The sequence below is a fragment of the Boleophthalmus pectinirostris genome, unplaced genomic scaffold (assembly GCF_026225935.1).
Source record: "Boleophthalmus pectinirostris isolate CB_2022bp ecotype Guang Dong unplaced genomic scaffold, ASM2622593v1 HiC_scaffold_17, whole genome shotgun sequence".
NCBI lineage: Eukaryota > Metazoa > Chordata > Actinopteri > Gobiiformes > Gobiidae > Boleophthalmus > Boleophthalmus pectinirostris.
This window is the reverse complement of record NW_026571115.1, coordinates 10,337,167-10,360,627: the sequence shown is the minus strand read 5'-3', so window position 1 is coordinate 10,360,627 and position 23,461 is coordinate 10,337,167. Positions and strand designations below refer to the sequence as shown.

The window sequence follows — 23,461 nt, the reverse complement described above, 5'->3', positions numbered from 1 at the left end:
ATTCCATCCAGTCCTTGTATTTGCAGAGGTCACTGGTGCTAGGCTAGTGCATGTCAATGCCCATAGTTATACTGCCACTAAAAAACAGTCTTACCCACTTCACAAAACACCCGAAACAAATTTATTATTACGCCAGACTAGACCAGATAATGTTTGAAATTAAACTAACCTTGCATCGCATGAATCGTCGCATGTTGAGGGACTATTTTCTCATATATCAGTCCGCCACTGACAAGTTTTCTATCAGGAAGTACAACTCACTGCTGCTGCTCAGACATAAATCCTTCAAATGCAAGATTGGTTTTACTTCTAAAGTTATTCTGTCAACACAGACATTTACATAGACAGTCTGGTGTGATAACAGATTTGCTTCAGGTGTTTTGTGGAGTGGGTAAGACTGTTTTTAGTGACAGGCTAACTATGGCCATTGACATGCACTAGCCTAGCACCAGCGACCTCTGCAAATACAAGGACTGGATGGAAAATTTAAAAAGTGTCTTCACACATCTCCAACACTCTGGCTCACTAGGAAATGAGGACATATGTCCAAAATTCCAGACTGTAAACTGTAGGTCTTACATTATGTAAAATGGATTCATGTGAGCTTTAAACCATGTTAGTGTTGTAGATGTTTTCAGCTTGTCCCAGAAAGGGTGGAAGTAAAAGGCTGGAGACCAACTTAAACGGGAGAAGTTTAGTTTTACCCTCAATAATATGGGCCCGGGCGGACTTACAAAGTCAACATAGTATGATTTGAACATAGCATGATCTTTGAGTGTTCAAGCGCCTTTGCTATACTTCCAATGGAGGAGGTTCATAAAGCAAGTGTGGTGAGGTGTGAAGAATCCCTCAGTCGTCCAGGTAGAATCAATGGTGAGGAGAAAATTCAGTTTGTTGATGACTGGACAAAAGCTAATTTGTTTGAAGATGTTTTCGCAGCTCAAGCTGCTGCAACTTGGATGAGCTGGATGAGAATTTTCTCCTCGCCAAGTGTGGTAAGAGTCTGAAGGCCAGTAGACACAGGTTAGACAGCAATATGCCACAGTTTAGCTAATGGTAGGCCAATGGTAGGCCAAGGGAAGATCATGGTGTAAATATAGCTTTTGTGTGTGTCAATTTTAAACTGAGATGTACGTGTAATATAAATTAAATTCTTACAATTAGAATACTGTTACCTCCTCAAAAACATACCTGGAGTTGTGTTTAGTTTCATTCACATGTTTGAGTAACCTTTTAGTATTAGTCTTTCTACATCTCCAAAGCTCAAAATGCTCTCTGGTAGTTTTCAAGGAACCGCAGTGTATAGAGCACTTCCTGTATTACCACATGACATCACAAGGGTGTAGTGGTAGAGTGTTTTCTGACTGAAAGAAGAACTCAGCTTAAATCTGCAGGGTTTGTGTGTTAAACATGTGTGAATAAAGTAAAACACAACTCCAGGTATGTTTTTGACGAGAAAACAACATTACTACATGGATAAGAAAATAGAATAATATGGGCCTTTTAAGTCAGATTTTCAGGCGTCTATTATAATATTTTGGACCAGTCCCTTGTAACAGATGGCACCACAACCAAAATCTTGTTTAGGCCCACAAATGCCCAGAACTGTTGTACATGAATTACCTTTTTGTGTGATTTTGGAGAGATAGGAGGTGAGAGTCTTCCATGATGCAGGTTCTCCAGTTGTATTATCAGACACCTTAAAAAGCATGAACATATGATTTAGACATTTTTATAAAGATTAAATTGTTATCTTTATCTAACATTACTTGTTTTTATTCAGCTTTACTTACTTCAATTAAAAATCCAAGCGCAGCAGCTCCGGTTGGATCTGCTGTAGCCGCTGTTGTGTTCCCGTTGTAAGAAGACTTGAGACTCACAATGTGGAACTAAGAAAAAAATAACATAATTACCACATCGAATTTTTATTTAAATTTTGAAATCAAATAGTACTAAAATTCATACATTCTACAAAAGGGCCGGGTATCATTAAGAAGTTGCGGATACGATACATACCTCAATACATAGGCCATGATACAATACATACCTCGATACATAAGCAACAATATGATAAATAAGCCATGATATGATACATATCTGAATACATAAGCCATGATACATAAGCCAGGATATGATACATACCTTGATACATTAGCCAGGATACGATACATACTTTGATACATAAGCCACGATAAGATATGTACCTCGATATATAAGCCCCGATACGATACATATCTCGATACAGTGAGCTTTTGATTTGATATGATATATTTCAAATCGGTTTGATATGGTTCAATTAAAAAATAAAGCCTAACTCATGTAAACCACTTCTTGTGCAAAGTTCATCATCAAAACTGTGCAAATGTCAAATGTGTTGCATACAAAGTTTCCTTCCTCTGAACAAACAAAACTGTAGCACTGTAACAAAATAATTTAGTAAAATATACCAAACAATACTCTTGGCAATATATCGATACAGCAGCCCATGATATTGATATTGTACCATCGCATTAAACAATACAATATATTGATATTGCAGTATTTTTGCACACCCCTATTCTACAACATAATTACATCATAAATAAAGAAAATAAATAATCAAATGCAAACCAACTCAGTAAACAAGCACCACCATGAGCATGATCTCCTCCTCTTCACCATCACTATTGTTTTGCTAAAAGTAGAGATTTCCCCCATAAATCTAAGCACTGACGTTTGCCAGTTCAAAGTTCAATGTTTTTGCTACTTGGATATGTACTTGGTGCTTTCATAGCACTGTTTTCGGTTCCTAGTGATTCATTTTTGGAAATCTTTGTGCCAGAATAGAGGTAAATTTGCAGCGTTATGGTCGAAAAACTGTGCGTGTGTGCTGCCTCCAATGGCCACTGCAATTTCAAGTACTACATGACATCACATATGACTAGCTGGACGTTTCTTTTTGCAAACTTGGCTGCATGGACAAAGTTTGAAGTGGTGGATTCCTGTTAGACCAGTCACACTGTTCCACATATTTACAGGTCCAGCCCCTCAACCCCCCTTACACTCTTCTTCTACTCCTTTTGTCCTCCAGGTATTGACCAGTTTCTATTTGAAAAGTTGAAATAAGAATAGAATAAATAGTGAATATTTACCTCCATGGGGAAACGTTTGCCATCCAGAGTGTGTTCAGAGCCTGGTACAGATGTCCCCTTGCCCCAGTGGAGGTGGAACTGCAAACTGTCATACCGTTCAGTGAGCCCCCCTCCTGACACGCTCACTCCACTGGCCAACGTCACTTTCACTGACAATCAGAAAAAAACAACAAGAGTTATCCAGTTTACTTATGTGTTGCACTGGAAAAACAAACAATATCTAGGTCAGTTAAAATGACTTCAATTAAGAACATTTTACTTTATTTGAGTAGATACAACTTGACAAGTAACATTATCTACCAATGGAATAAGCATGTTTTTCTTAATTCAAGCAACATTTGATTATTTTTTTTCTTATTTTAAGTGCAAAAAATTGTTGTTTTTCTTTTTTTAAGTGCAGCAAGATGTGTTTTCATATTTTGAGTACAAAAAAAATCTTATTCCACTGTCAGATCATTTTACATGTCAAGTGAAATTTACTCAAATCACAATAAAACTTTCTTGATTCAAATCATCTTAACTTGACCAGATTTTCTTTTTTTGCATATGTAGGTTTTTTTGGTGGAAATTCTGCTACCTGCTTGTCTGTGGAATGAAATGTTTCACAGTATGGCATTAATCATATCTATCACCATGGAGACAAGCAGGTGTTGCCACTTGGCCAAGTTACAGGGCAGATTTATGGAGAGGTGACTTCAAGGATTTTTTTTTTCTTTTTAAACAACAATAAAACACATGTCACTGAATAAATGCAAGGTATACATTTAGTGCTCCACTGCGGAACATTCCATGACCACATCTCCATGGAGACAAGCAGGGCTGACTCCCCACAACTACAAAAGTTAGTGTTCCTTAAAACGATATCACCCTGGGCTTGAAATATTAGACTATTTTGCATTCTTAGCCTGTGACATTCAATTTATAACCAGAAAATTACCAACACTTTCTCATGTGGAGATGTTCTCATGGAAATTTAGGGAGTACGGGATATTTAACTATTTATTTAAGTCTTATTACACAATTTTGACTCTTGTGAGCTTTAACTTATAGTGTTTTTACCTCCTCAAAAACAGACCTGGCGTTTGGCTTTGCTTCATTCACACATGTTTGAGTAATCCTTTAGTATTAGTCTGTCTACATCTCCAAAGCCCAAAATGCTCTGTTTGTCTTTGTGATGTTATGTAGTGGTAGTTTTAAAATTAACAGCCTCCATTTACCTTTTATTCTGTAGCGATCGGCTGAGCTGAAATTACCCAAATGATTTTAGTGAAGGTGTATATGAAGTTTATAAACATAGTAGAACACTTCCTGCATTACGACAAGACATCACAAGGTGGAACAGAATGTTTTCCATTTTAGTGAAGAACTAAATATGCAGGGTTTGTGTGTTAAACATGTGTGAATGAAACAAAACACAACTCCAGGTCTGTTTGTGATGAAGAAATATTATAACATAGATCAGAAAATAGTGTAATATAGGACCTTTAAAATATTAATTGTAATACTTTGAGCAACAGACAATTTTAACTGTAAATACATGTATAATTCTTAGTTCTTACAGTATGTGTACACTGTAGAAAGATCAGTTTCCCTCACCTGTATGCCCTGTGTTCTCGATCTTGGTCAGGGCTGTTTTGCTGTTAAAATTGTTCAATTTTAAAGCTGTCAGGTTTCCATCATACGTGGCGTTTTTGGAAACGATGTCAATGGGAGACTGTCGAGATCCAGCACAGTATTTAGGAGCCAGAGTCACCCACGCAGCATCATCTGTGAGAGAAGGTTACATTCAGTCAATTTACATTTTTCAATTTCAGTTCCACAAACATAAAAATAAGAAACACTTTATTAAACTAGACTAATTACAGCCTTGAAAAAAGCTTGAAGCATAATTTAAGTTATAATGAACAAAAAATGTATTAAAGGGCCCATATTATGCTATTTTCAGGCCTATGTTGTGATGTTGTAGCATGATTCATCAGCCGGTTTCACTTCATGGAAACCGTCTGACCTCATAGCATTGAGAATTCGTTCGCTCGACGATAGGCGGGTACTTTTTTATTTACCCAATCGCTGCTGTTTGGTTGTGACGTATGTAATGCACCGCTAATGTTGCTAAATTGTATATTAAGCTTTTCCCAAATCCCGTAGGAAGAAGGGCAATAACGTCTTTCTCCTTGATAAAATTCATCAAACGTTCTCTTTGTTCCAGCTTTAAATCCTTGATCTTGGTTGCCAACACAGAATGTCTGGCTTCATCTACATCCATCTCGACCACTTTGTTTACTGTTGCACTGTACCATGAAAGGGACCCAGACAGGCACTTGAGTTTAACTTTGCTCATTGGCCAGTTGCACGGTCTACAACTTCCAGGGTTCTTGCAGACCGTCTACTGCATTCCGATTCCTGACCTCGTCGCTGGAGAGAATTGAAATTGAGTGGAGGCTCTAGGTGGCACCAGCCTGGCTAGTAATGTTGTTTCCTCTTCAAAACCATACCTGGAGTTGTGTTTTGTTTCTTTCACAAGTTTAACACACAAACCCTGTGCAATTAATCTGAGTTCTTCTCTCTAACAGAAGACATATAGGTTCCACCTTGTGATGTCATGTGGTAATACAGGAAGTGCACTGTGTTTTAAACTCCATACACCTTCACTAGAATCATTTGGACAATTTCCGCCCTAGAATTGCAAATCTCTAGTGAAGAAAAGTTAACAGGAGCTGTTAACTTGAAAGCCACCATTTTCATGACATCATAAGGTGGAACAGAACATTTTGAGCTTTTAGAATGTAGACAGCCCAGTAATGCAGGATTACTCAAACATGGGTGAATGAAACAAAACACAAGTCCAGATATGTTTTTGATGACATGGCTTAAAGCTCACAGGAGTCAGTTTTGTCTAGTATAGGACCTTTAAAGTGAAGCAATTGTAAAATGTTCAGCTTCACTTACTGCAAGAAGGGTCAAGGTAACACCAGACTGTAAAAGACAAATAAAACATATCTTAAATATTTATGAATGGAGCCAGCAATAAATAAAAAAAAAAAAAAAAACACACACACATTCCACTTACCAAAATCAGAGGCTGCAGGGACGATCACTGGTATTAGCCACACACAAACTACTCCCAATATTATCCAGCCCATTTTCGGACACCTTTAAAAAAACACAATTAAAACATCTCGACTACTGAATAAGCAATGTTATGTTATATTTGGGGCGTTTGATTTTCAGCAACGAAGAATGAAATCAAACCATGCCTCAAATTTTAATATAACGTCTATGGTTTTTTTTACTTCTCGTTTTGATCCATGCAGCCTTCCCATTCTTTGACATGAGCGGGGATGGGGGAAAATACTCGATACATTTTTTTTTTTTAACCCACACGCAAAAAATTAAGTTAAAAAAGAATGTAATGTAATGAAAAGTAAATTTGAGCACAGTAAACCTTGTCAAAACTTAAATTCTAGTAAGTAATATCCACGATGTACTACCAGAAGATATACTGCAGTTTGTGGTGGTTTCATCCGTGTCTTGGGCTGGTCTCCTTTTATATTTACTGACCCAGCCCAAAGGGAGGACCCACCAAACTGGACAAGCAACTATCTGAACCCAAAAAATACAAGACGGACCTCCTCAGAACATGCACAAATATGTAGGAAAAACCTGCCCAAACAAGAAATTTGACCTTTTTTGACCCAATTTGCAACTAATGACTAAATTAAAACGATATCCATACACAGTAATACTAATAAAATACAAATACCAGAGGCGGAAAAAGTAATCAATTGTGTTACTTAAGTAGAAGTACAGATACCCGAGCAAAAAATAAATGTAGTAAAAGTAAAAGTATCACATGAAAAAAATTTACTTAAGTAAAAGTATTAATGTACCTGTTTAAAACTGTACGTTAAGACTAAAAAGTAAAAGTATGTTGTGCATATTTTGAGGTCTTACATGGCAAAAAACAAAATCTAGCCAAGTTAAGATGACTCAAATTAAGAAAGTTCATCATGATTTGAGTAAATTTCACTTGACAAGTAAAATTATCTGCCAGTGGAACAAGACTTTTTGTAGTTAAAAAATGAAAATACATCTTGCTGCAATCAAAATAAGAAAAACAACAACTTTTTGCATCTAAAATAACAAACAAAATTGAATGTTTTTTTTTGTTTGTTTCTTTGTTTTTTAATAATTTGCAATTTATTCAGTGCTTTTTTGTCCACATAAATCACAATATACATGCCCTATTTTTTTTCCCCACATATAAACTCAATATAAATGTAGAAAGTAGATTAAAAAAAATATATCAAAATCGAATGTTGCTTGAATTAAGAAAAACACTGATTCCATTGGTAGATCATTTTACTTGTTAAGTTGAATCGACCCAAATAAATTTTAATTTGCATTTTAATTTACCTAGATATTGTTTTTTTCCAGTGTGTAAGGCATCAAATGTGTCAAATGTAGTGATTTTGATGAATAAAAATGCTCAATAAAAAGAACTGAATTGATTTTTTTTCACCTAGCTGTTTTTATTTGTATATTTTTGTGCACTCAAACCAAAAATGTGTTCAAACTAAAGCCCTCCGGTTTTTCAGCAGGTCTCCAACTATAATAAAAATACTTTTCAGTCCAATTTAAAAAATGCAGGGGGGTAGAAAGTACTGGTACCTTGGACTCAGACCTAGATTTAGACAAACTTGTTTGATCCACAAGGGAAATTACTCACACATCAAAATATATTATAATAACAAAGAGAAAACATGTAAATGGTAATAATACATTCTAAACAAGTACTTGCTCTCAAATGTAGTGAAGTAAAAGTAACAAGCATCCAATAAAATGTACTTAAATAAAGTACAGATAAAGTACCAAAAATGTATACACAAGTACAGTAAAAGTACATATAAAAAAGTACACATAAGTACATACCGTATATGACTTGTCTTTGCAGAGCAGGTGTCGTGTAAAACCCCTAATCCTATAACAGTGTCAGTTATAGGCAAGGCAAGTTAATAAGTATAGCTCATTTCATTCAGTATAATTCAGTTCAAAGTGGAAGGAGGAAACATAACAGATTTCAGCAGAAACTTTTGGGTGTGTCCCGATGTGGTTCTTGTTTGAATGAGATGGACAACAAAGGTGAAAGTTTCCTGTAACTTGCCATCAAATAAGATTTTTTTAAACATCCAGTATTACGTGAAAATGACTCTCGTGATTTTTTAGTTATGTTATAATGTGGTTACCTCATCAAAAACATGCCTGGAGTTGTGTTTTGTGGTTTGTTTAACACACAAACTCTGCGTATTTGGGCTGAGTTCTTATCTCAAACAGAAAACACTGTTCCACCTTGTGATGTCATGTATACATGCAGGTATACAAGTGCTCCGTTGTCTTTTTAAACTCCATACACCTTCACGAGAATCACTTGGATCATTTCAGCCAAGGAATTACCAATCTCTACTGATCTAAAGGTAAAAGATAACTCAATCAATCAATCAAACTTTATTTATAAAGCGCTTTTCATACAAAAATGTCACACAAAGTGCTTTACAGTGATTAAAAACAATCCCACATTTCCACTTACCCAACCCAGACAGCTGCCCGACCCCACACAACTAAACAACCCAGACACGCACAGGCACGCGCACACACGCACACACACGCACACTAACATGGTAAAATACATAAAATCCCCTATACTAAAATGTGAGGCTGAATACAGGCGAACCAGTTGAGAAAGCACCATCAGAGGAGCAGAGAGACGTCCACCACCACCAGGAACCACCACAGGGCCCAGGGGAGAGATGAAGCCCAAGCACCAATCCCTCCACCAGGAGCCCATGGGACAGACCCCGGCAGCCACAGCCGACCCCTGCTCCAGATGCAGAGGCTCCTACAGAGGAAACACTGGAAATTATAAAAAATATGTCTAAAATGAATACATATAACAAAATGTGTACAATACAAACAGGTAAAAGTATAAGATTTTAATCAAAAGCTAAGCTAAAAAGGTGGGTCTTGAGCCTGCTCTTAAAAACATGAACGTTCTCTGCAGCCCTGAGCTCTTCTGGCAGACAGTTCCATAGACGGGGGCCATAATACTGAAAAGCCTCCTCTCCGTGAGTGTGTGTCCTGACTTTGGGAATGACCAGGAGCTGCTGCCGGAGGAGCGCAGGGTCCGCGAGGGTTCGTAGGGTAAAAGCAGTTCTGAAAGATAAGAAGGCCCAAGACCATTAAGACATTTAAAAACCAGTAAAAGAACTTTAAGATCGATCCTGAAACTCACAGGGAGCCAATGCAGTGAACTACAGCTTCATGACATCACAAGGTGGAATTGAGCATTTTCAGCCTTGGAAATGCAAACAGGATTACTCAAACATGCATGTATGAAAGAAACAAAACACAACTCTAGGTATGTTTTTGATGAGGTAACAATGAGGTTATAACAGAAAACTGCATCATGTGGGCCCTTTAATTTTGATGATATTGTGTAAAAGTATCAGATTCTTTTGTCCATTTGCCTGTTTTGTCTTTCAGATGACATCCAAAAGTCTACGTCTGAACAGTGGGTACTTCCTTGCTGCTGTGAAAGGTTTGTGTGTGAGCCCATTGATGCATGAGAGTTAACTAGATTTTCTGGTATTTAGCAAAAAGACTCTTTGTCCATTATCTGAAAGAAACTGGAAAAACATGAAATCAAAGCCAAAGGAATCTGACCTGAACACTCAACTACAAAAATGTCCATTCCAGCAAAGGCCAGTTCTGCACCGATGAAACTAAAATTAAACATGGAAACTTTTATTTGGTTTTGTTGGAATGCAAGGCAAAAGTTTGGACACACTTTTGTTGTGTGATTCATGGGTGGAAGGGTCCGTGTGGCATGCAGTGAATACACATATGTACAGCATTTTAAAGGCATTTCACCCTTATCACCCACTACCCCATCCTGCCCCCCTCAAACAACTATAACCCCCTTTTCATGTATTTTTTATTTTTATTTCCACAATTATTTCCATTATAGACTCTCACTAAAGGTGTCAAAACTATTAATTACGCATATAATAAAAAAAAAAAAAACTAAACTTAAAAAATAGCCATCTTTTACTTTGAACCCTGGTTTGCACTTTTTGCATTTCTTCTCCCTGACAAACCACAGCTGTGAAGTGAAAACCATTTCGACACTTTCAACAAAGCAAAGGGTGGATACTTTAAGGATTTGAATATAAATGAAAACAAAAAACAACACAAAAAAAACCCATTTAGTTCATCCTGTATATTTTTCTGTCTTCCATATGTATCCAAAATGTAGAAAGTAGTAAACATAAAGAAAAAAACAATATGACTGACAGTCCAATTTTGTTTTGGTAGTGTTCAAACCTTTAACTTAAACTCCACAGACTACAGTCACTTTCATTCACAAATTCACTAATTCACTAATCACTTTGTTTTGATTAACCTTGAGGTGTGATGTCATGTGGGGAAGAGGTGTGTGACGGTAAATGAAAAACGCTGAGTCACAAGTTACTCAGTTGGATAGGACAAGATCACCAACGTTCAAAATGACACCAATTCAGAGAACAATGTTGTCAAATATATTTGTTTTTAAACTGCACCACACTTCCCACAGTATGGTTTACATTAAACTGCAATTATAGAGAGCAATTAGCATAAGAATAATTTGGTTCAACTACTGCTTTTACTGAAAATAATATAAGATGTAATCCTAATGTTGACAGGTCCTATAAATCTTAAGCTTTATAAGCTTTTAGCAGTGTTATATATGTTATGTAATGTTACCTTCTCAAAACAAACCCAGAGTTATGTTTTGTTTCATTTGCACATGTTTGAGTAACTTTTTATTACTAGTACACAGCCCGTAGAAGACTCATGGATTCCAAGTGCAGCCAGCGATAACTTCAGAAGTTGTCGCTGGCTGAGCTTTCCTGAGGTGTCATGTGACCTCTGACATCATGTGACCTGTGGTGTTGTGTGACCTGTGATGTCATGTGACCATCTTTTTACCAGACCTTTGGCATTTTTAGTCCTAACAACATGAAACTTGGCACTGCACTCACCTGTACCATTAGGATAGTTTGTCTACATCACCAAAGCTCAAAATGCTTTGTTTCATGACATGGTAGTTTTCAAGCTACTATACCTTTTACCTTTTGTTCACTAAAGATTGGCAATTTCAGGGCTGAAATTATTCAAATGATTTTAGTAAAGGATTACAGAATTTAAAAACACAGTGGAGCACTTCCTGTATCACATGACATCACAAGGTGGAACAGAGTGTTTTCTGTTTGAGAGAAGAATGCAGGGTTTGTGTGTTAAACATGTGTGAGTGAAACAAAACACAACTGCAGGTCTGTTTGTGATGAGGAAACAACATGATAACATCAGAAAATGTGTAATACGGACCCTTTAATAAAAACTATATATATATTATCTTATTTGGTTACATATTGTAGGCAAATATTTTCTACTTCAACTCTCCTCAGTTTTGAAGTGGTACTTTTCCACGAGGGCACCCTTGAATAATATATGTTGTTTATCTTTATTTAAATCAGGTCACTGGAAGCAGTAAAAACAGGTATGAGAACAGTCCCTTCAGCAAAACAACTCCAACACCATTCACTTTAAACCTGCTTTAACTTTCAAAACAGCAGTGTAAATTAACTGTGCGCTCCGCTGCTCAGAGAGGACAGGTATGTCTCTGTCCAGGAGGTGCAGTTTATAATGAGAAATGCACACGTATATAGGCTCATGGCGCTTGCTGTGTTTACATAGAGCTTGTTATTTCATTGGAATTTAAAACATATAAGACATAGGGGTGGTGAGAACACAATGCTGTCCGTGTGAAGCCACTCGATAATGTACAATGTGTGAAACTGGTGACTGCTGCTTTGCAAATCACACGCTATTATGATGAACAACAAGATAGATTATTTCTCTTGCCATAAAATAACCAAATTATTATCAACTTGTTGTATCAGAAATATATAAGTTTGAGGCAAGTCTTTAAATGAGTAAAATGGGTCCAAATCATGACTATGGTGAAGAGTGAAACCAGTTAAACCAGTTGTAAAGAAAGACTAGACAAGTAATCCAAAAGACTCATCCTCCAATTCACACTTTCTTATAATTGGGTGTGGTTTAATTATGCAAGTTTCCTGGTCTTTCTCCCTCTCTCTTTCTCTCTCTAGGTTAGTTAATTCAGCAGTAATCCTTCACATTTCTCGTGGACTGACTTACTGATAATAGCAAATCAAATGATGGAATACAGTGATGTTTTCAATGTTTTCCAGCCAGTACCCAAAACAAGATCAACCCTCTGATCTGTGCAAGAAACTGATGCACTGGGGACTGTGCGATGCAGTGTAATCACATCACATTTTGTTTTTAATTTGAGTTTTGTGCGGCACTTGGACTTCATTCAAGACATATACAAGAACTATGATCTGATTATATTTATTGGTCATATCAGAGGAAAAAAAAAAGTACTTATTAATAATGCCCACACTTACATGAATCACACACACACGATCACATTTGAGAATCTCTACAATTAACCCTTTCTTTCTTTCACCTATAAAAATGAATAAGCGTAATACTTATTTGAGGTATTGGGTAGTAATTTTGTAGCAGCATACTTATACTCTTACTTGACTAAAAGTTTTATGATGCTTCAAAATTTTGTTGTCTATCCCAGTGTTTCCCAAACTTTGTTTCCCATATGTTAAAAGTCACAAATCTTCACGACCCAAGTCAATAGATATTATTCGTAAATTTCAAAATAAATGTGTGACTTAGTGATTATTGAACATTAATGAGGATATTTTATTGTTGACGGAGTGATTGTGTCTCTGTGAACAATTAGTATTACTCAAGTTTTAAACAATGAAAAACAGTAATCAGTGTTTCCCACAGAAAATTGGTTAGGTAAGGTGGTGCTGCTGAAAAAATGAGGAGTGGGGAGGGATGCATGGAGATGTATGTATATGTATATTGCAGATCATGACAAGGCAACTGTTACAGCCCCAGGTCTCCAGTTCTGACTTGTTTTATGTGTTTTCATTTATTTTGCTGGCTGTCCTGATTCCTGCTGTAGGAGTCCTGGTCTGTGATTGGTGGGGCATTTATGGAGACTGCCAGAACCTGTCCGGGGCTGCTGGCCTTTGTGACCAGTCTGTCATTTTGTGTTTTTGTGTCTCTTTTGTGTCACTCACTCGTTTGTACTAGTAGGTGTCGGACATTGCTTTGTTGTGTTGAGATACTTGTTTAGTTTAGTTCTGTTTTGTGCCTTTTTTATTTTGTCACTCAATTGTGTTTGTGGGTTTATGTGGTTTTACTTTGGGGCACTTGTGTTTTAGTTTTGTTGTATGTTCCTTAGTTTAATCACTTGTTTTTTTTTATAGACCTGCGTGAACCGTTTTTTGTTGGGGTTTTTTGGCACAAAACTCGTTAAATGTTAATCTTGTTGTTTTGTTTCTTAGTTTAGGTTATATTATGTATATTTTTAATCTGTTTTGATAACTTTACCTTTTACATTCCTGTTAATTAAACATTATTTAATTTATTCCATTCTCCATCTTGGTTCTTTTGTTACTTTCCCTGTCCCTAGCGGAGTCAGTCTTTGGAAAACGATGGTCTGTCCTTTCTAAATAAAACATTTTGTAAATGATTTAATATCTTATCCTTCTAGTTACATGGACTTAAAATTATGAATCAGATGTTACATCCCAAGTTACTCTCACTTGAGTAGTAGTTTTTCCAAATACTTACTCTTACTTGAGTAATTTCTTGGATCACTCATATTATTTTGATAACGTTAACTCTTGAGAACAACTGTAGAATTAAACAGATCCACAAGGGAAATCATCTGGACACAACAGCTCACACATCACAATATATTATGATAACAAAGAGCAAATCTATAAATGGTAATAATATATTCTAAATAAGTAGCAAAAATAGCAAGAGACTGGTGTCAAATAAAGCATAATTATATAAATGTATATGTAAAAATAAAATATAGAAATCTAGTAATACAAACATATCTCAGCTATATAAAAGAGGTCTTAAGGAAAATAACATTTTGTCTTCTCTACCATCTCATGCTCATTTGCACATTTTTGCTGTCTATATCAGATCCTTCCTTAATATTACTGCTGGTTCCTTTGACAATAACAGTCCCAGCTCATCTCTTCCTCTCTCTGTGTGGAGTCCAGGTCTTTCTGTGCCTCTACAAACCTGCTCTCATGACTCACAGCTCGTACGGGACAAGAGGCTGCAGCCACTCCACTGTGAACACTCATCTTTGTGATAATACTCTGTTCACTGCATCACAAAATCCTGCCCAAAAGTTGAATTTTTATAGCTGATTTTATCCCTGCATCTGATCAGAATGAGAAGTCCACATTTGGAAAATAAATTGTCCGCTACTGGTACAAAGACTTTGGTGCAGCCAATTTCCAAACTTTTCAAGCACAACCAAAAAAATGTTTTATTAATTTTTTTTTTTTACATTTGGTTTCAGCTCTTTCCTCACTGAGAAAAATTCGTGTCTTGTAACCTTTTTCTCAAACAAAGGGTAAAAAAGTGATATGAATGAACGCTGACAAAGTAATAAAATAATCTGAATTTGCAATTAGAACATTAAAGGCCCATTGGATAACTTTCAAGGTGGAGAGCCTGCCACCTGTTTGTCTCCATAAAGATATTTTTGATTTGCCCATCTGCAGTGTTCCACAGTATGGCATTAAAACATAAGACCTCTATGGGGACAAATAACTAACACCATAAGGGTAAGTTGTCAGATCTGTGGAGAGCAAGCCCACTCACAGTGAGTGTTTTCAAGATATTTTTGACCAATAGGAACACCTATAATGGAAATCTATTTAATACCTCACAGTGGAACATTACAAGGATAGCAATAACATCTCCATGGAGACAAGCAGGCAAAGGTGTATATTTGCATAGGGACGGTGGGGACATGTCACAACCAATATTTGGGGAAGACAAAATAGCCCCTACCAATATTTGCCATTTTATTTAAATAAACAATAATATACATTTATTCCAATATTTTTCCAAACTCAGTAGTATTAATTGAACATGTTTTAGTTCACATTTTGTTTCTTAGATGTTCTGAGATGTATTCAGTCATATGACGACAGGGTTACCCCTGCCACTATTTCATTGGCTGTAACAGAGTGATGTCATTAGTGGAGCCAGGAGCTTAAACTGAGGAAGCAGCAGGACAGGGCCGCACCTGAAGATGGCAGCTGGAGCAGGCGTGAGAGAAGACACTGCACACCAAACTTTGAACAACTTTTCAAAACGAACTTACTTGGCCTCATCTTCAATTAAATTTGCCTTATAATGAGTCATCGCAGAAAAAGGGCAACTATCACCACAAGTGCACCTCCCAAACAGAGCTCTACTCGTGCGCTGTTAGCAGCCGGACTCTACTGACAATATTCCATGGAAAAATGTACGGACATGACCTCACAAACATCTCATCACAAACAAGCAAAGGGAAATCTGCTACAAACTTTTACATTGCTGTTATCCAGTAAAGAATCATCTTAGAAGGGCAACAGACACAAACTGTACATTTTACAAACTGAAAAATGAAACCACCTCTCACTTATTTTGGCCCTGCCCAGATTCTGTGTGTTTTTGGAAAGAATTAAAAAAAACAAAGCTGAGACCAAACCTACTCCCTTGCAAGCAGGTGGTGGACCTTTCTCCAAAAAGTGATATAGTGCACCTCGAACATGCAGGGGTGGTGTTATTTGTGACATTAATGAAATGTACAAATCAAAACGCAGTATTTCTTGGTTAAAAATATTCCACCATCTACTAAAGTATTGCCAAATTAAATCTTGTAAGGTAAAATGTGGTTTAATGTTCGCTCCTCTGCGTAGTTTGGTGTTCTAAGACTCCACGGCATGCATTAAAACTGCATAAGGCACTGCTCCTTGTTGTTTAATGCTTACAAATATTATCTTTGCAAGTTGTGTCAGGTTTCTTAAAGTGGAACTAAACACTAAATCCACTTTATTTTCACCACCAAACTGTGTATATATTTACAGTTTCTAGTCATTTTTTGTCAACTTCAGAGCAAACTAACTAGTAAAGCTGTAGCTCTCTGGTCAAAAACACCTAAATCTAAGCTTGTGCTGCTTTTAGTGGCTTCTATAATTTCCAGTAGTTGGTGACATCACAAAAGACTGTCCCAATTACTGCCAAGGCCTGTGTATATGCTAAGTACTTCTTTCAAACGAAAAACACCGTTCCACCTTGTGATGTCATGAGGTAATACAGGAAGTGCTTCATCGTGGAAACCTCAAACACTTTCGCTAGAATTATTTGGATGATTTCAGCTCTAGAAATGCCAATCTCTTCTGAACTAAAAGGTAAAAGGTAGCTGTTAACTTTAAAACTACCACTTCACGACATTACAAGGTGGAAGAGAATATTTTGATCTTTGGTGCAAACAAACAAATAAACCAGGTTATTTGAGTATGTGTGAATGAAACAAAACACAACTCCAGGTATGTTTTTGATGAAGTAACAGCATTATAATATGACTTAAAGCTCACAAGAATACATTAAGTCTAATATAGAACTTTTAATAGCGTGGGTGAATGTCTACCATATGCTTAAGGTGTTTGAAATATACCACGCATCGTCAATTGGCTCAACTTCGTCTCCCTCGTTTCTATAAATATGCATAAGATCTGTTTAAGTTTTGGCTTACTTCAGTACGCACTAATGTCTGCCAATATTTGACACTTGCATATAATGAGTAGTATGGAAATGTGCGGCCATTTAGTGTCCATTTGTGGTCAGTGAATAGATTATAATAAAAGTTGTAATTGCAGGCACACAGTCTCGGAGTTGATATGATTTCTCCATTAGTGACCCAAGTCTGAATTATGCTAAAAGCCCAAACCGAAGCCGTGAAGGTTACAAAGAAGGGTTGTCAAAAATCAGATACTAAAATGAGCATCGAAATAAAAACACTAGTATACGCTCATGGACGACTTTGGAACCAACCTGGACGACTGAGGGATTACACAGATATAAGACCACATGGTAATATGATGTAATATAATTCGAAGGTTATATTACGCAAAATGGACTCTTGTGAGCTTTAAGTCATGTTATAATGTTGTTATATCATTTAAAAAAACATACCTAGAGTTAAGTAATCCTTCATTATGACATTATGGCGGCAGTAGCTCAGTTTAATAGAGCAGTTGGCGGTTCGAATCCCGATCTTGACATAAAGCATCATGGGTTGAGCGGTCAGATCCACTGACCCACAGGTTGGCCGGTGTGATTCCAGCTCCCACAGATGCATGCTGAATGTTGTGTCCTTGGGCAACCCACTTAACCCACCTGTGTACACTGGTGTATGAGTGTGTGTGTGTGTGTGTGTGTGTGTGTGAATGGGTGAGTGTTTCCTTGTTGTAAAGCGCTTTGAGTGCCTTGAAGGTGGAAAAGTGCTATATAAAAATGTGACCCTTTACTATTATTAGACTGTCCAAAGCTCAAAATGCTTTGTTCCACCTTGTGATGTCATGGAGAGGTAGTTTTCAAGTTAACCACTACCTTTTCAGTATTTGGCAATTTTGGCAAATGACAGAAATGATCCAAAATCCAAATTATCCAAATTATCCAACTTTTAGTGAAGGTGTATGGAGTTTAAAAACATAGTGGAGCACTTCCTGTAATACCACATGACATCACAAGGTGGAACAAAGTGTTGTTGTTGTTTTTTATTTTGATTGATTATTTATTTGGGTCACAGGTATATTCTGACATTATTTAACATACACAGACTGAAAAGGTGTAGACAAGAGGAAACAAACAAATGAGTAACAATACAACAAAGTCCTACAGCACAAACTAACTCTCATAATTCCTGTATCTGCTCAGAGTTAAACATTTAAACTTCTTTATAAACTGGAAGAGAGTGGTGCACAATTTTAGGTCTTCTGTTCAGTTGTTACAGACGTCCACCGCTTTAACAGATAAACAAAATTTCATAATGTTTGTTCTGATTTTCTTTTTGATTAACATGGCCGTACCTCTGAGCTCATATTGGCTATTTTGGATTTTGAACATATTCTGTAATGATTTTGATAAGAGATTGTTGTTTACTTTGAACATCGTCTTCAAAGTGTAAAGGTCGACAAAATCTAAAATTTCAGAGTTTGAAGGTTTATAAATAACACATTGGTTGCCTTTTTTTGCAAAGGTAAATATTGGATTTTATTTAGTCTTATATGTATTGCCCCAAATCTCAATACAGTAGGTAATGTAGGGCATTACCAACGAGTTCTATATAATAAAAAGACTGTTTTTATCTAGGATATATCTATATTTGTATATAATTGCAATTACTTTGGATTATTTATTTCTAATTTTATTTATGTGTGATTTCCAGTATAAATTATGGTTTTCTGTTTGTTAGAAGAAATCAATCTAAATATGTAAGATTTGTGTGTTAAACATGTGTGAATGAAACAAAACACAACCCCAAATTCTTATTCGTACAACAACAATCACACTATAAAACCAGCACACTTACTGTACATACAACACACTCACTGTACTCTCACTATACATATAATTCATTTCAGACAGTTCATTTGAAGTTTGAAGTCAAGAGTTAAACCAAGAGTTAAACCAACAACCCCTCAATATAAATTTTGATTGCTTTGTGATGAGAAAACATTATAACATGGACCAGAAAATAGCATAATATGGACCCTATAATGTTGAAAATTATAATCTATTGTCTAAATAAAGAGTAATTTTTAATATCATCGTGGTACTGGGATCGGTCTTGAGTAAGAAGTTTAATCAGTAGTATTTGAAATGTTAGTATGGTGACAACACTACAAAGAAGTGTGTTGTAACTTGCACATTTAAATATACTTGAGATAAAATCATGCATTATATTCTGAGGGGCCTAGATAACTGCTTCAGATTCTCATATCTAAATAATTTCCTTTTTAGAAACAGAACAAAGTACTTTGTGTAGCGTATCCACTTTGTAATACTCAGCTTCTTCAGGTCATCCTTTGCAGCATTTTGCATTTAGATTGTCTGTGTTTGAAAAGATGAGCGCAAATAGAACTGTTGTGAATGGTAATAATAATAATAGCCTCGAACCAAAAACAAAACACTTTTTCATTTCTATAAGTTGAATTATCAAACGAAATTACTCCTTTGAAACAACAAAATGGCAAAAGGACAACATAAAACCACCCCTAAAACTATGTGTCCTTTTAGATACATTTAAAGGGGCACTATGGAACTTTTCAGATGGGGGCCTGTGTTCATGGAGATGCTATTGCTTTGCCTAAAATGTTCCACAGTGCAGCTTTAAACATATATTTATTTAACTATGAAGAAAAAAAAAAAAACATGCACAAATTTGTGTATGTGCAATGCACATTAATTTGTAGATTCAATGAAAGTTAAGCTCTGGTCGAGAATATGGTTGGTAACAGTTAAGGACGTGGTCCTCCGTGTCACATGCTGCTGCCCATGTCCAACCAGGACGTAAAATTATAGGGAAAATGGAGAAAACTGTACAATTGAGCATGCGTCCTTACTGTGAGGGAGCTTTCATCTCCACAAACCTGACTCTTATATGGCCTGGAGGAGAATCTCTGTCTACTTGTTTCCATGGAAATGTCATTCCTTTGGCTCTGATCTTCCACAGCAAGACTCCGTGGAGTCTTTCTATTTTTATGGAATCATGTAGGTGACGTGCCAGATACTGTATCTTTAAATAGAAATGTGAACTAGGTTTGAGTGCAATGACTAAAATCTAAACTGTCATCTGCATTTAAAATCTCTACTGTTTTAATACAGCATCAGTCTTTTTAAAAAACAGTACATTAGATGTCGAACCACTCTGCCACTGTTCTCTTCCTTTAATTCAATTATTAAACAATATATCCTCCAAGAACATATCGCCTCTCTCTTATAACACTTGACCAGTGGAATACTGTGATTTCTTTATGTTAATTGAATTCCTCTATACATCTTGTGCTGTATCTGCCCTGGGTTAGTCTAATTAACCTTTCCCTTTCTTTGTAGATGGGGTCAGTATCTCTTATAAGCTCTCGTCTTTGCTTTATGCTGCGGACCGTTGTGTATTCTGCTCCTGTCATATTTGAACAGTCTGAGAGGGGCCACTTTCAATTTGCTTGCTCCAAACTCAATGACGCAGCTAATCCGTGACGTCAGGTGCTCCGAAAACCACTGAGAGCCAAAAACTGGAAATCTGTATGCAAAAATCGTCCACCAAATTGTTGAGAAAGCAAGACGGGCAACTGTGCTCCTATCTGCAGCAGTGTCCAGATCTCCCCAATCATTTGAAATTGAATTTGATGGTTTTAAAGGGCCTGTAGCTTTTTTCCATGCATTTGAAAAATGTGTCTTGCCCCAGTACAGATGGATTGTATAAGCAGGTCAAAATAAGTCAACTGTGTGCTTACTGAATGATCAGGAAGTGTACGTTAGCATGCTAGTTGTTACTAGCTTTACACTCATGGCAAAACTTCGCTCTGGTCTCTGAAAGTTGTAAAAAACATTTATAATGTCACAGTGGTAAATAAGGACGCTCAGAATGCATAAGATAAGTGAGGAATATCTTTGGACCACTGCAAACTGTTTAACAAACTCATGAGCTTTAAGCCAGGTTAGAATGCTGTTACAACCTCAGAAACATGCTTGGAGTGAAGGGGACCAAGTGCTTGCGGGGGCACCACCAAAAAATCAGGCTTGTGAATCCTCGCAAAACTATCCATACAAAGTGCACGGAGAGAGGTGAGAAGAATCCCCCAAAAATCTCTCTTCCTTTATCTCTCTCTCTTTCTCTTCTTCGGTGTCAGGAACGTCGAGGAGAAATTTTCATGTTCCTTGATTGAGTAGTTGTGCAATTATTTGTACTTATGTGATTATTTACCAAAGAAATGTACACATTATTTCTTACAAGGGTTTATACTTGTCCTGTGTTTACAATGTTCAATTCAATGTTCAGTCTGCAGTCATTGCACAAATCTTTGTTTATAACAGTGGTATTTATTGATCAACCTTTTTTAATAATTTATTACTTTAACTTTCATGTTTGGTGTATTTGTTTTGAAAATAGCGAGTTGCACTGCTGAATTCTGAATTATTGATCATTCTGGGTGGGGTGAAGTGGTGGGGCCCCTGAATGGCTAGCAACGGTCCTGTGAGCAATATTTAGTCTGTCTACACCTCCCAAGCTCAATATGCTTTGTTCCATCTTGTGATGTTGTGAAGCAATAGTTTTCAGCTACTTTTGACCTTTTGTTCAGTAGAGATTGGCATTTCCAGTGCTGAAACCATCCAAATGATTCTAGTGAAGGTGTATGGAGTTGAAAAACACAGCAAAGCGCTTCCTGTATTACCACATGACATCACAAAGTGGAACAGAGTGTTTTCTGTTTGAGGGAAGAACTCAGCCTAAATATGCAGGATTTGTGTGTGAAACGTGTGAATGAAACAAAACAAAACTCTGGTATGTTTGTGATTATGAAACAAAATTATAATATAGATCAGAAAAAAGGATAATGTGGTCCCTTTAAAATGAAATAGTCTGTTCTTCACACTTTAAAAACAGTAAAACTCATGTCCAGGTCCTTTACTTCACATCAGCCCTCTACAGGATGGATACATGGTTACAGCTCTTTTGTATTCTCGCTGTTGTGACCCAAATGCTCTTGTTTTGATCTGCAGTTGTTATTCAAAGTATCCCACGGCGACCCACCGCAGGCCCCAGACTGTTTATCATCTTCTCACCGTCATTAAATCATGTCTCTCCATGCAAATCTCTCCTTGTCTTCTATTTGGGAATCACTTTACACGGCGCCAATGTCAAAATGTTCTTTCACAGACTATATGGACTTGCATTTGTAAGTTGTCTTTTTATATAGATTTGTTGACATGCAAAAAATATCAAACAGATTGGGTTAATTTGTTAAGACACTTGTTTTCCTTCCTTCTTCTGTACCAGATTTTTACTGTCTTAAAAACATGGAAAACCAAATGTGTTCATTTTTAACTATTTGTAGTGATCCAAAGTTATTCCTCATTTTCAGAGCATCCTCATTATTCATGGTGATGAGTTTAGAGGTGCTTTTCACAACACCCTGAGATAAGTGAGTAGTTTGTTATCACAGTAATGCTAACAACAACTAGCATTGCTTGCTTAACACACACCTCAATGTTTCTAGATTAATCTTGTAGAGTCAGAATAAAATCAGTTTTAGCCTCAGTCTAATCACATCATTCACATCTAAAAAAAAAAAAAAAAAAAAAAAATCTGGTGCATGGCCTTAAATCTACATTTTCACATTTTTCTTTTCGATTATCCTGATGAATTGAGCGACCAAGCAGACCCAGAGAAGACCATGATAAGACCACAGCCCCGACAAGTGACAGTGGCCATTTGTCTTTCAGTGAAAATAATGCTTTTTGTCCAGTCCCCACCACGGCCCACTTCACATCTCTCATTCTCTGCTCACTGTAAGAGTATCTGAGTATCATGCATCGTAACAGGGTCACATGTTGAAAAGCTGACAACAGATTCATGGAACGACAAAGAGAGAGAGAAAAAAAACTTCTGGTTCAAAGAGGTGGATAGTACTCAGCCACATTTACTCGAGTAACTTTTGAAAGATGTTGCACTTTTCAGAGTACTTTTCTAGCAGCACACTTTTCCTCCTACGTGAGTAATATTTTTATTGAAGTAACAGTACTGAGTAAAAGTTTTGGTCTCTCTTCCCACTGTGAGTCTACGAGTCACAAATTCTTTATGTTGACAATATGAAATAATTTGACCATTTGTGTTTTCTAGCACTGATCCTTCAGATATGATTTAGTTTGTCTCAGGTTTGTGTTTATCCTTTGAAAATACCAGATTTTGTGCATTATTTAAGATTAACATTTCATTCCAATTACATTCACTTCAAATTATAAATCAGATGTTGAAACAGCTCCTCTTACTTGAGTAGTAGTTTTCCAAAACACTTTTTCACTCTTATTTGAGTCATTTCTAGGACCATTACTTTGTACCTCTATTTGAGTCATATTATTTTGAACTTGAAGTAACATTACTCTTACTTGAGTAAAATTTTTGGCTACAGACCTCTGCTGGTTCACTATAACAACCAAATATTTGTATAAACCTGATTTGAAAAACGTTTGTCATTCTGATATTAAATGTGCATTGTGTAACTTTTGTGGTGAAGGGTCTGCCACCAGTT

General features: G+C 36.5%; 1 protein-coding gene across 1 annotated transcript; it reads right to left on the bottom strand.

Annotated features, from left to right (window-relative positions):
• Positions 1–940: 940 nt before the first annotated feature.
• LOC129408639 (carbonic anhydrase 6-like) lies at positions 941–8,092 on the bottom strand. Its single transcript, XM_055152714.1, has 8 exons — positions 8,064–8,092; positions 6,202–6,284; positions 6,081–6,107; positions 4,728–4,898; positions 3,132–3,280; positions 1,794–1,889; positions 1,544–1,699; positions 941–1,003 (listed from the first exon to the last, which is right to left on the bottom strand). Exons 2-8 carry the CDS (start codon positions 6,272–6,274, stop codon positions 941–943), a joined length of 735 nt encoding a protein of 244 aa, XP_055008689.1. The 5' UTR covers positions 6,275–6,284; positions 8,064–8,092.
• Between the last annotated feature and the right edge of the window lie 15,369 nt (positions 8,093–23,461).

Excerpts from the sequence above, each read along its gene's own strand:
- LOC129408639 (XM_055152714.1), bottom strand. The coding sequence starts at position 6,274 with ATGGGCTGGATAATATTGGGAGTAGTTTGTGTGTGGCTAATACCAGTG. Across the intron at positions 6,108-6,201 it reads CCCTGCAGCCTCTGATTTTG|TCTGGTGTTACCTTGACCCT; the intron begins GTAAGTGGAATG and ends TGTCTTTTACAG. Across the intron at positions 3,281-4,727 it reads CGAGAACACAGGGCATACAG|TGAAAGTGACGTTGGCCAGT; the intron begins GTGAGGGAAACT and ends TCTGATTGTCAG.